Genomic DNA, 12856 nt, shown 5'->3' on the forward strand with positions numbered 1-12856 from the left:
GACGCGCATTGCGGCCAATCACATGAACGGCTTTCACTTTAGAGGCGGTGCTGGATCTACCGCGGGCCAATAGGGAGGCGCGGTCTTTCTCCCCCTCAAGGATAGTCAGGAGCCACTGGAGTAACGCGACCCCGCCCATCTCTGTATAAAGGACACGCACTGCGGCCAATCACATGAGCGCCTTTTACCTCGGAGGTGGTGCCGGACCCACTGCGGGCCAATAGGGAGGTGCGTTTTCTTTTCCCTCACGGGGCGAGTCCTGGATAGAGAGAAACGGAGAGAGAAGGGCAGGAGCTGAGATTGAGGGACGCGACCCCGCCCCTTTGTATATGAATGACACGCACCTCAGCCAACCACATGAGCGTGTTTTACCTCAGAGGCGGTGCTGGATCCCTCGCGAGCCAATAGGGAGGCGCGCTCCCTTTTCCCTCACGGAGCGAGTCCTGGATAGAGATTGAGGCAGGGGGAGGGAGGCGCCGCTGGAGGGAGCCGGCCTCGCTGGGAGAGAGGTGAGAGAGAGGGCCTGCTTTCCCAATCCCCGCTCCGCCTCTGGGCCTGGCCTGCTTCGCGGGGTGGGGGTCCTTTGGCAGGCACGTGGGGAACCTGGGACGCGTGTCCTGCCCGGGTGGGGAAAGGAACAAAGGGAGGCCTGCCTTGCCTTGCCTTGGTGGCTGTCATCGCTGCCTGCCTCTCCTGGGCGGGGAGAGCGGCTCAGCACAAACAAAGCGGGCCTCTGGGGCGGGGGCCTGGAAGAAGGAAGGAAGGAAGGAAGGAGGTGAGGAAGGAGGAAAGGGGAGGGGAGGAAAGGGAAGGAGAGGAAGGAAGAAAACAAAGCTAGCAAGGAAAGGAGGGAAGGAAGGAAAGAAGAAGGATGGAGGAATGGAAGTGAGGAAGCAAGCAAAAAAAAAGAAAGACAGGAGGAAGGAGGGAAGGAAAGAAAGAAGGAAAGGAAGTGAGGAAGGAAGCAAGCTAAGAAAGACAGAAGGAAGGAAGGAGGAGAGAAAGGAAGGGAGGACAGGAAGGAGAGGAAGGAAGCAAAGGAAGAAAGGATGGAGGAAAGGATGTGAGGAAGCAAGCAAAGAAAGAAAGACAGAAAGAAGGAAGCAAGGAGAGAAGGAAATAAAGAAAGAAGGAGGAAAGGAAGGAAGCAAGCTAAGAAAGACAGAAGGAAGGAAGGAAGGAGGTGAGGAAAGGGAAAGCGAAGGAGGAGAGAAATGAAGGGAGGATAGGGAAGGAGAGGAAGGAAGCAATGGGAGGAAGGAAGGATGGAGGAAAGGAAGTGAGGAAGCAAGCAAAGAAAGACAGAAGGAAGGAGGGAAGGAAGTGAGGAAGCAAGCAAAGAAAGAAGGAAAGGAGGAGGGAAGGAAATAAAGAAGGAAGGAGGAAAGGAAGCAAGCAAAGAAAGAAAGACAGAAGAAAGGAAGGAGGTGAGGAAATAAAGAAGGAAGGAGGAAAGGAAATGACGACGCAAGCAAAGAAAGAAAGAAGGAGGGAAGGAAATAAAGAAGGAAGGAGGAAAAGAAGTGAGGAAGCAAGCAAAGAAAAAACGAGAAGGAGGGAAGGAAATAAGGAAGGAGGAAAGGAAGCGAGGAAGCAAGCAAAGAAAGAAAGACAGAAGGAGGAAGGAAATGAAGGAAGGAGGAAAGGAAGTGAGGAAGCAAGCAAAGAAAGAAGGAGGGAAGCGAGAAAGGTTGCAAGCATGGAAAGGAAGGAAGAAAGAGGGATGGAAGCAAGGAAAGAAGGAAGCAAGCAAGGAAGAAAGGCTGGAGGAAGAAAGCAAGGAAGGAGACAAGGAAAGAAAGAAGGAAGGAAGGAAGGAAAGAAGAAAGGAAGGAAGGAAGCCACAAAGCAAGTCAGGAAAGAAAGAAGGAAGGAAATAAAAAAGCAAGGAAGGAAGGACGGAAGCAAGCAGCAAAGCGAGGAAGGAAGCAAGTAAAGAAAGAAAGAAAGGAAGGAAGGAAAGAAAAAAGCCAGGAAGGAAAGAAGCAAGGAAGAAAGGCTGGAGAAAGAAAGACAGGAAGGAAACAAGGAAAGAAAGGAAGGAAGAATGAAGGAAGAAAGGAAAGAAGGAAGGAAGGAAGGCACAAAGCAAGGAAAGAAAGAAACTCCAGCCAAATATATACGTGTGTGTGCGCACGTGTATGTATCCATACTCACACACACACTTTGAATAGCATAGGAGTAGGTGAACATCCCTGTGATGTTTGTTCAAAAGATTTTGCCTCTCTTTCTTTCCCTGTGAGAATTAGCTTTTGAAAATATTGCCTTGTAGAAACAAGGATCAGTGGTAAAGCTTCAGGGGATAATATGATAATAACTCTTCCAGAAGTGAATTTCCCTTCCTAGGGGTAGGTTTCTCTCACTTCCTGTTGTCTCAACTCCGTTCTTAACTATTAGTCATTTGTAGGTCGGATGTTTGTAACCCAGGAACTGCCTGTATTCTATTCCTAAGCAATAATGTGTTACGATTTGTATCTATAGATCTAAAGCAGCTTGACCCTTTAATTGCTGTGGCTCAATTCTAGGGAATCCTGGGAGTTGTTGTTTTACAAAGCTTGTTTTTTTGCCACGACTAGGACTCAATGGAGCAGTGGGTTCAAATTACAGGAAAAGAGATTCCATCTGGATATTATGGAGAAGCTCCATATTTTAAGAGCTGTTCAGCAGGGGAACTCTCTGTCTTGGAGTCTGATGGAGGCCCCTTCTTTGGAGGTTTTTAAACAGAGGCGGCTGGATGGCTATCTGTCAGAGGTGCTTTGATTGTGCTTTTCCTGCATGGCACAAAATGGGCAGGACTGGATGGCCTTGGGGATTTCTTCCAACACTAGGATTCTATGATTCTATTCTTGCCTGCCTGACCATTGTGGTGTGTTAGGATTTTCACCCAGAAGCCTGTTATTGAAGAAAGCTTCATTCTAAAACATGCTGCCAGTGTGAGAACAAAGCATTGTTCCTTTTTTTAAAAAAAAATCCTGGCATGAATACAAAAGTTTGCTTGAGCCTTGGTATAGAATATTAAATCACAACTATCATTTGTAGGTAGTTCACAGTGATATGTGTGAATAGGTGTGCTTTACAAAATGAAGAAGAAAAGGTAGATTTGTTTTAAATAACTGCCTTATTAGATCATAGGTAAACAGAGCTTGAAAAACTATAACAATTATGATAGAAACATGGGAAGGGTTTGATTCTAATTTTAACCACTGCTGGACCGGTTGTTTTGAAAGTCAAATGCAATCTCACACATAGGGGACTCCTCTGTAAAGCACTGGAGAAATCATCTAAAAGCCCTGAGTTTGTTTCAAGCACTGTTTCATCAACATGACCTTTGTGGTGCAGGCTATTAACTGGTGTGTATTTTGGCTGAGAAATCTATGTGTCATTATTTGATTACTATGAGAGTCTAAGCAACGTAACACATTTTTCCCTTTGGGTGAGGCTTTGCTCTCGTCAGTCCAAATGGGATGACATTAGAAGGAGTGTAAAGGTTTAGGATAATCCTATAGTTCTAGAGGGCTGGTATGGTATTTAGGGAAGGATGGCGAGGCATGTGCCCAACAGCAGGTATGTCTTCGGGATTTTTGAGCCAATATCATTTGCCAAAAATAACAGGAAAGCATTGGCAGCGAACAGATTCCCCTCATACTAGGAGCTATAGAGCAAGGCACATTGTTTATTTCCTGTTGAGCAAGATGGCACTTCTGTCGCTTATGAAGGTAAGTGACTAAACCTGAAAATAGGATGTGGGCGTGCCAGGAAGGATATTCTCCCATTCAACATAGCTCAGGCAGTTTGAGTTACGTATCTCATGGCTACTGATGCTAACTGGTTTCCTTCTCTCTTGTCTCGTCAGGGGCTGAGGCTGGTTCTCTGAGAATGGTGTATACATCCCAGTGGCTGGAGAGGAGGAAGCCCATTGCCCAGCTGCTTTGTCTTCTGTGAAGGCGCAGCCATGTCTGTGATGATAGCAAGGAAGAAAGTGACACGGAAATGGGAGAAGCTGCCAGGAAGGAACACATTTTGTTGCGATGGGCGCATCATGATGGCCCGACAGAAGGGCATTTTCTACTTGACCCTCTTCCTTATTGTGGGAACCTGTGCCCTCTTCTTTGCTTTTGAGTAAGTTCACAGTGGAGGGAACTTTTTATGAGGTTGGGCTAGGTTGGTTGAGCCACAGTTCATCTTCCAGTGAGATGGAATGGCTCTTTTCTTGGGGAATCCTTAACAGCTGTTAAAGAGAGTCAGTGGATATTAAGGCAGGACATAAAGTGTAACCTTAGATCATGTAAGAATATTGTTGTCTCACTCCCTTTCTTCAGAAACTGATGGCTCTTGTTGTGAGGGAAAAGAAAGGTTGTGGCTGAACTGCTGAAGTCAACTTCTGAATGTTTTTATAATGATGCACTTACAATTTTTATTTTAAACGTTATCGGTTTATGCTTTTGGCATTGCTGAATTGCACTTGTAAATTTAATAAAGTGCCAGTTAGCTTCATCTCTTACAAATCAGTGAATATGTTAGACATCAAAATATTTACGAGAGTGCTGTTCCTAGCCAGTATAGAATACTGTATTGAAAGGAAATATTTTATTATTGTTTTGATGACTGAAAGGATATGAGTTCAGTCCCACTGGTATGCTGTTGCCACTGTGGATCAAGCATGAATTGCTGTTGAATGAATGCTTCTCTTAATATGAGTCACATTTGAAAATATGTGCTGACTATGATGGTTTGTAAATTAGAATATAGTACAAGTATTTTTTTAAAAACTGTCACTGCAGTTTATTCTGTGCCAAGGATGCTTGCAGCATCCTTTCCGAGAACTGGCTTGCTCTAGAAATGAACTGTTCAGGTGCAACTGGGAAGGCAACTCATATACTGCTCTGCTGAATTTCTGGGCTAATGGCTCCATAGCTAGTCATTTCTTCAGGACATAGAAAACCCTTTCCAGGAAGTAGCTTCCTACACTTACTGCTGAAGCCAGCCTGTTACTTTTAAATGTGTGATGTATATTTGTATGGGAGGGACAACTGTCAATAACGTTGAGAGCCATTTTTTGAAGAAATATGAGGTATAATTTTTTTAAATCAACCTATGAGCTGTCTTAAGTGTCTCCTTGGTGATTTGTTGAAATTTGTATTTTAAGTCCCTTAAGTGATCTGTCTATATTGTTAAAGTAGTGATGTAAAGACAAGAAGTTATTTATTTATTATTTAATCTTTCACATAGCTGCACACATAGAAGACTCTGCTGATAGTAGAATGCAGAGTAGTGTGTCCTGGAATGAGGGGAAATGTTTCAAATGACTTAAACACTAAAGAAAAATGCAAAAGAGATTTTATACAGGCTCTTTTCTCTTTGTCTTTGAGAAAGAAAAGCTGTTGTCAGCCTTCTTCTAGTCTTCATAATCTTAGAAGTGGAGACTTTAAAATTCCTTTTGCTCCTTTATTGATCTTTAGTTTACTTTCAGAAAAGCTGCACTTACTTTGTTGTAGATTCAAGGGTTTGTTCTCCTTTATTTAGCATCGCTAGTTTCCTATTGCACATCTGAAACAGGTTGTATTGTTGTGCTTCCTTGTACTGTTGGCGGAGTGTTTCAAAGTGGGAAATGAGAAGTTTGAATTTTACTGCCCCATAGATGCTTTTTTGATATGTGTCCAAGGCCTTGCTGAATAAAATCCTGGCAGGCACGTCACACAGGCACAGTATGAGAGGTGAAGGAGAAAATCAGAGATTGGTGTACGTGCAGAACATAACCTTTAGAAATGTACAGTAGTGCTATTGTTAACAACTGCCTACCCTATGGGTGAAGGGTGATTGGCTTATTGTGCATATGTTTGTGGCTGAATCAAAACAAAACATTTTTAAAAGCCCAAATCACAAGTTATACTTATGATCTTTCTGTAGAGTTCTTAGGAAAAGATCTGGAATGATCAGCATTTGGGTGTTGGCCTTTGAAAAAGGCCCAAAATTTGGGCAATAGATTTGAAGAAATATTTACCCAATTCATTTGGGCTGTTATGTGAGAGACCTTTGGGGTAGAGCAATGTCTTTTGCATGTTCTTCTGCCCTAGCAATATTTTATTTGTCTTTTGGAATTGGATTGGGAGCTTATCCTAATGAAATGTGGGAAAAGTGATGGCTAGTGTATATTCAGGTACTGTTTGGTAAAAGTCACCTTCTTAAAGTCTAGGTGTTTTAGGCATCATGCTCTCTCTAGTCACAGTGAAATACAGGATTTATTTACAGTATTTGTATGCAATGCCAAAGCATAAAGTTCTTTACATCACTTACTATAAATAAACATACTTTTAGCTACATAAAAGCAAAATAAATGTTTTATTTTGTAGCTAAAAGTATGTTTATTTAGAGTAGACTATATAGAGAACTTTAACACTGGATACAACTATATCATGTCAAAATTTAACCAGACAGATAATGTTTCTGTTTACCTGATTTGCAATCTGTAACTGTTTTCACCTGACAACTTGACACTGTTCTGCCCAAAAAGTAGCAGACTAAATGAATTAGGTATCACTTTCCACAGATAACTTTACACTCAAAATATTTTACAGATGTGTGTTTGCTATCTAGGATTTTGACATTTGCTACCCAGATCAGATTTTTGTAAGTCTCTACACCAGCTGGAAATCCTGTGTGTGTAATGAAGATGCAGTAATAAGGAACAATTTCTTCAGCTTTCTTCACTGCCACATATCTGACATAGCATGGGTTTTTCTCCACCTGTATTTTTCTATCTTGCCATTTGCTTCATTAATTTTGGATCTGCAGTATGCGAAGGAGCAGCACAGACATTATTTAGGAGAATACAATGCTTGGGAGCAGTGGAATCTTCAAAGCAACTAGTACTAACCACTCCAGACAGATAAATATATTTCTATGTAGCCCGATTTGCTATCTGTAACTGTTGTCACTTGACATCTTGACTTTGCCCTGGGCAAGGTGCAGTTGTGTTGCGTATCTTTCACTTCAGGACCATCTGTGCTTCTCTCCTTACTCATTTTGGCAAGGTGCCTCCTAAAATGTAGTTCTTAAAAAGCTGATATATTTCTTGGTGTATGTCTGCAAGAGCTAATATTTGCAGTGGCTAATAAGAGATATGCAGTCAATTTAACCATAGCATTTTCAAGGTCATTTTGGTCAGATATCTTTCAGGAGCAGCTGCATAGTTACCTGCACTTTGGCTATCTTGCCTCCCCCTCTTCTCTTTTCTTCAAGTTTGCTACCGTATGCAGTTAAATTGTCTATATTGGGTGTTTTCCACAGTTGCACAGTAGCATTTTCTTGCTGTTGTATGTCTTCAAGTTGTTTCTTGCTCACAGTGACCCAAAGGTGAACCTAACAGTGTTTTTTATTGGCAAGATTTATTCAGAGTGCGGGTTGCTTTTGCCACTCTCCAAGACTGAGAGCGTGTGACCTGGCCAAGGTACTCAGTGAGTCTCCATGGCTAAGCAGAGATTTGAACTCTGGTGTCCGATGTTGTAAGATGACTATCAAACCATTGCACCATTTTCTTAGGCATTAATTCAATAGTGGAAGCATCACTGAGTAAAAGAAAAAAGACTAAAAGAAAAAGTACAGCTTCTGTATCTGTGGGACTGCTACACACAGTTTCATCTATGTACATTCAACAACAATTTTCTAGATCTTCGGGTGATTCTGTGGTATGCTTCTGTCAGAAGTTACCAGATAGTCACCATGAAAAACCTAGTGAAAACTCTTAGAATTGTATAAGTCCTCCCCTATGGCAGCTTTTGGTACATTATCTTAAAGCAGTCTTGAATTTCTCCTGAAGCCTAACTTTGCCACGCAGCAGGCTTTGTGTCTGATTTCCCTTCCTGTGGGCTTCTCTCTTGCTTTAGGTGTCGCTACCTTGCTGTCCATCTGTCCCCAGTGATCCCTGTCTTTGCAGCCATCCTCTTCTTGTTTGCAATGGCTACACTCCTCCGGACAAGTTTCAGTGACCCAGGGGTGATTCCACGAGCCCTACCAGATGAAGCAGCTTTTATTGAGATGGAGATTGGTAAGTGGGTGGTGGTTTCCACAGGATTTGCAAAGATACTTCTAGCCAACTCAGGCTGTAGATGTGGCATGGTTCCCACATCGCTCCTGGATGACAGAGGAGGTGTGGGTGGATGGGCAACCATAACTTGCCATAAGCTCCATTAGGAACACTTGGCTTTCATTTTCAGAGGCGACCAATGGAACGGTACCTCCCGGCCAGCGTCCACCTCCACGCATTAAGAACTTCCAGATCAATAACCAGATAGTGAAGCTGAAATACTGCTACACCTGCAAGATCTTCCGTCCACCCCGTGCCTCACACTGCAGTATCTGTGACAACTGTGTGGGTAGGTGGTTACCCAAAGCCTTGTAGATTTATGCTGTTGAGAAGGAAATTTAATATGGTTATTCCCCCTGCTTGGTAGTGGGGAAAACCATGAGTATTGAGTAATGCAAGTACAACAGGGCCTCAAGTTATGAATTGCTGAATTTCAGTATTCACAGGAGATAAGAAATGGAATTTCAGTAGGCATGGTCTCTACATCATAGGCACTCTCTTCACCCATAGGGACTGGTGTAGTTTTTATGAAATGGAAACTATAGTTCTCAGCTCTTTGGAGAAAAATGTTGCTCTAGACAACTTTTCCATCTTAACAATTGGTTTCCTAGCCAGTGTAGGGCAGAAACATGTGATGCATGACTGGTTTGTTAGTGGAATTTTGATACACATGTTGACTTCTTTCTGCAAATTGTATTATCAGCATGGAGGGAGATCACTGACATGCTTTTCTGACTCTTCTTGCAGAGCGGTTTGACCATCATTGCCCCTGGGTGGGGAACTGTGTGGGGAAGAGGAACTACCGTTACTTCTACCTCTTCATCCTTTCCTTGTCTCTTCTCACCATCTACATTTTCTCCTTTAACATTGTCTACGTTGCCCTGAGTGAGTCCATGTTGGGGTTGAGAGGGTTTGTGTTGTGGGAAAATGGGCTGGACATCTGAGAAGGGGTGGTTTTGGTGCTGACTTTCCTAGTTTGGTTCTTACTGGTCAACTAGTTACTTTTCTCTTCTTCAGAATCCTTGAACATTGGATTTTTGAACACTCTAAAAGAAACTCCAGGAACATATCCTTTCTACCACAGCTACCTCTAATTTGCCTGTCAGAGGCAAGGAATGGGAGAGATGTTTTCGATCTCTCCCTGACTAAGGGGCAGCAGGGTGAAATGTGTGATTTGTGAAGTGTATGTAGTGAAGTTCATAATCCTTAACTCAGCTGCTTACAGCTCTGGAGGTTTTGATCTGCTTCTTCACACTTTGGTCTGTGGTGGGTTTAACTGGCTTCCACACTTTCCTGGTAGCACTGAACCAGACAACAAATGAAGATGTGAGTATTTAAATGTGATTTTAATGTAACACACATATCTAAGTCATGTCTGGAATACTATAAACAGAGAACACTGCTTAGAAATGGAAGTATAATAATGCCTACCTCTCCCTGCGTTTACCATTTGAGAGGCTTTCTACTTCAATTTCCAAGAGGACTGTTTCTAGTTATGGCCATGGCAATTGCAAAACTTTCTCAAATACAAGTTATGAGGTAAATAAAGCTCAGCCTATCATATATCAACCTGAGAAATGACTTGATGATTTGTTAGAAATAGTGCTTTTGGCTGATATTATTTGAATCAGTAATTTTAGAAAGTCTAAAGTATTTGTAAAGCATCAACCTGCCCAACACCAAAGGAAAACATGACAAGCAAAACCAGTATAACTGACATATAAGAGGTGTTTTTTGTTTTATGTGTCATTGTGAAGATCATTACCAATACTAGTTCAGGGTTCTTACGAAACTTTTTTTTATCTTGGTTGCTGCTCTTTTCAGATCAAAGGTTCCTGGACTGGGAAAAATCGTGTGCAGAATCCCTATAGTCATGGAAACATTGTGAAGAATTGCTGTGAGGTTCTTTGTGGGCCTTTGCCTCCCAGGTAATGGAGGATCCCGTTATGTGTATTTGAGAAATGATGGCTTGCAGATATGCAGGTTTTTTTGTGGGGTGTTCTCTGTCATATTGTTACTTTCCAGTTCATATCCACTGCTTCACAGGTAAGAATCACAAGAGACAGGTAGTGCTTTTAGCCTAGCCACTTGTCTTGGCCAGTTCTCAAGAGCACTTTGCAGTGGTCAAAGGAATGGTTTCTTAATTTCCTTCCTGCTTTCTCCCGTATAGCGTCTTAGACAGACGGGGCGTCTTGCCACAGGACAGTGCCATACAAGACAGCAATGCTGGGCAGGGCTCCACCACACAAGCTGATAGGAATCCTGAAGCCAAAGCCCAGGAAGCCAGTGGTGCCTCAGAGGGTGACAGCGCCCTCCCAGAGGAGAGTTTGGTAAGTAGGATAGAGGCCGGCTTGTTTAGAATATAGTTTGCATGTATTTTCTCCCTCTGCCTGCTTAGGCTTGACATGAGCTCTGTCTTCTCTTGATGGCCATGAGAAGTGGTTGGGGGGTTGTCTGGGGAATCATTTCTGTACAATGGCATATAATGCCTCAAAACAATTGGAAGTGAGAGGTTTTCTTTAAAGGAGCATTTCTGATAGGATTCTGTTGTGATTCACCCTTTTTCTTTCACTTGCCAGCTCTCTGTGCCAGCATGCAACATGCCACCTGCTGCTGCGGAACCGTCTGTTCCATCCTTGGATAATGAACGGGCAACGCATTAGCCTCTGAAATGGACACAAGCTCTGCCTTTGTTTGGCATTCTTCTTGTGAAGTTGCAGAGTGGACAAGGTGGGAACAGCTGGCCGGACAATGGCCATGTGGTTCCCTGTGGCTGTTCGTTTAACGGTGGTTGTGGCCTGTGTCTACATACTGGAGGGGTGCCAGCACTCCCTTTTCCTATGGATGCTGAGCGCTTCTTGGGCTGCTGAAAAGACTCTTCATTGAGAGGCGGTTACTGCTGGTTGAGTTAGCCCCCTGTCACCTGCATTTCCTCTCTAATATTATTAAGTGCATCTCCAGCCACGACTCAGACATCCCCAACGCATGAAATCTGCTGGGAAGAAGATGGAGCTGAGGGCAGTGTTCTGTGCCATGTTTCTGCCTTTGACTACAGTATTCTATTTGCCTGAACTTGGCGGCCAGTGGAACCAGGTATCTGAAGATACCTATAGCCAACCACATATTTATCAAACAGTGCCATGTGGTATCTGGGAGCCCAAAGTGACCCGAAATCCTGAAATATGCGGTCAAGGGAGTTCCAGATCCTATGTTGCTCCAGACTCCCTTTGTTAAGTATTGGAACTCTGTTGTGAGGCGCCACTTTCCTCTCTCTTCCCTTTCACCCTAATCAGTAAGCCTTTTTGAGCATCTCTGAGCCCTTGCTTCCTGCCTCCCTCCATTTTTTACAGCCTTAGTTGCTTGAATTGGATATTAGCAATGATTGGCTCTTCTTGACTATCTCTTCTTGAGGAGTGGAGCATAAGGGTAGCAAGGGGATAAGGGAGCAGCATAACTGATTGCACTTAGCTAGAAAGGCAAACCCTACACAAGAAATAGGAGATTGAGACTGATTCTGTGACTTCTTTGCAACTCTCCAGTCTTGCAGTGCCCTGAGCTCAGTTGACCCAGTTGTGAGTGTGCTTTTTGGTAGTCTCTGAGTAAATGGTAACTGGTTTGTCTAGTCCATCTTGTGTTTCTCAGCCCCCTCCCTCTAACGAGGCGGAGGGGATTGACAGGGAAGATAGCTGGCCTTTGGAGCCATTTCAGGCAAATTCATTCAGCGCCATATGATTTCATTGTAAATGTGCCAGTCCCACTGAAGGTGGGAAATCTATTTTTATGCTCCCTTGTAAAAACAATAACATGCCTTTCTTGCATATGAAAAATTGATGTGTGTGGAAGAAGACTAGCTGGAACCCTTCTCCCTGACATACTCTCTTCGTGCAGAGTGCGTGGCAGAAGGGCAATAAAAACAGATACTGTGTAATTCCACCACTGATTTGGATGTCTCCCAAACGCAGAGGGCCTGGAGTTGAGAACAGAGCAGGCCTCTTGAATTTACAGCTCACCAGGTGGTTTGTACTTCATCTCCCAGAATTCCCGATCACTGGACAAACTGGCTAGGGCTTCTGGGAGTTGGAGGCCCAAACACCTGGAGGGTCGCATGTTGAGGAGGCCTGGAATAGAGAATGGCTGATCATCTATTTTTGTGGAACCATTTTTCAAGTATGGAGATAATCAGTGAAGGGTCTACTGAGTCTCTCTATTCTTACTTACATAGCCAACTCTCGCTGGGCTAGCTGAACTCTAAAACGTTCTGGCAAGGCTCTCGCTGTGTCTCTGGATAGCAAGATGCTTTGGCTGCAGAGAGAGAGTGGCAGGAAGCGACAGGTGCCCATCCAGCACCCTTTGTTAGGGCTGCCCTCTTGCCTGAAGCAAGGTTGGAGATTGCCACAACTTTCTTACTGGTAACTGAATCTCAATAGTGTTGCCACCATCATGTTTAGGATCTATTTTATGATGTATTGTGTCAAATTTGTCTGGGGACCAGATGATCCTGAGGTTTTAATGTGCTCCAGTATCAGCAATGAAGGCATTGAGTTTTGTTTGAAGAGTGTTTTTTTATGTCTGTATGTCTGTGTGTGTATGTGCTGCCTTGGCACCAGTGTGCCTCTGCCGCTTGGTGTTGACTCTGTACCACAGCTCCACTTGGCTGTCCTCTCACCAGGTGTGGTTCACTATTTACTTTAACTTCCTCTCTTGTAATAAAAGGCAGCCTGCCTACACAAATTGAAGATTTTCCAGATCACTTACCTTTGGATTCGAACGGAA

At 43.5% G+C, this 12856-nt stretch overlaps 1 protein-coding gene across 2 annotated transcripts; it reads left to right on the forward strand.

The window, feature by feature from the left end:
- The first annotated feature begins 396 nt into the window (after nt 1–396).
- zdhhc9 (zinc finger DHHC-type palmitoyltransferase 9) lies at nt 397–12819 on the forward strand. Of its 2 annotated transcripts, none has more exons than XM_062963754.1 (10): nt 397–509; nt 3854–4119; nt 7884–8044; nt 8214–8372; nt 8831–8968; nt 9101–9147; nt 9305–9409; nt 9908–10011; nt 10254–10413; nt 10663–12819. In XM_062963754.1, the coding sequence occupies exons 2-10, from the start codon at nt 3953–3955 to the stop codon at nt 10744–10746; spliced, it is 1125 nt and encodes a 374-aa protein (XP_062819824.1). In that variant the 5' UTR covers nt 397–509; nt 3854–3952; the 3' UTR covers nt 10747–12819. The 2 variants fall into 2 exon arrangements, with proteins under 2 accessions (XP_062819824.1, XP_062819825.1); XM_062963755.1 differs by lacking the exon at nt 397–509 and adding an exon at nt 2209–2348.
- The last annotated feature ends 37 nt before the right edge of the window (nt 12820–12856 follow it).

This window comes from Anolis carolinensis, unplaced genomic scaffold, assembly GCF_035594765.1.
Source record: "Anolis carolinensis isolate JA03-04 unplaced genomic scaffold, rAnoCar3.1.pri scaffold_12, whole genome shotgun sequence".
Taxonomy (NCBI): Eukaryota; Metazoa; Chordata; class Lepidosauria; order Squamata; family Dactyloidae; genus Anolis; species Anolis carolinensis.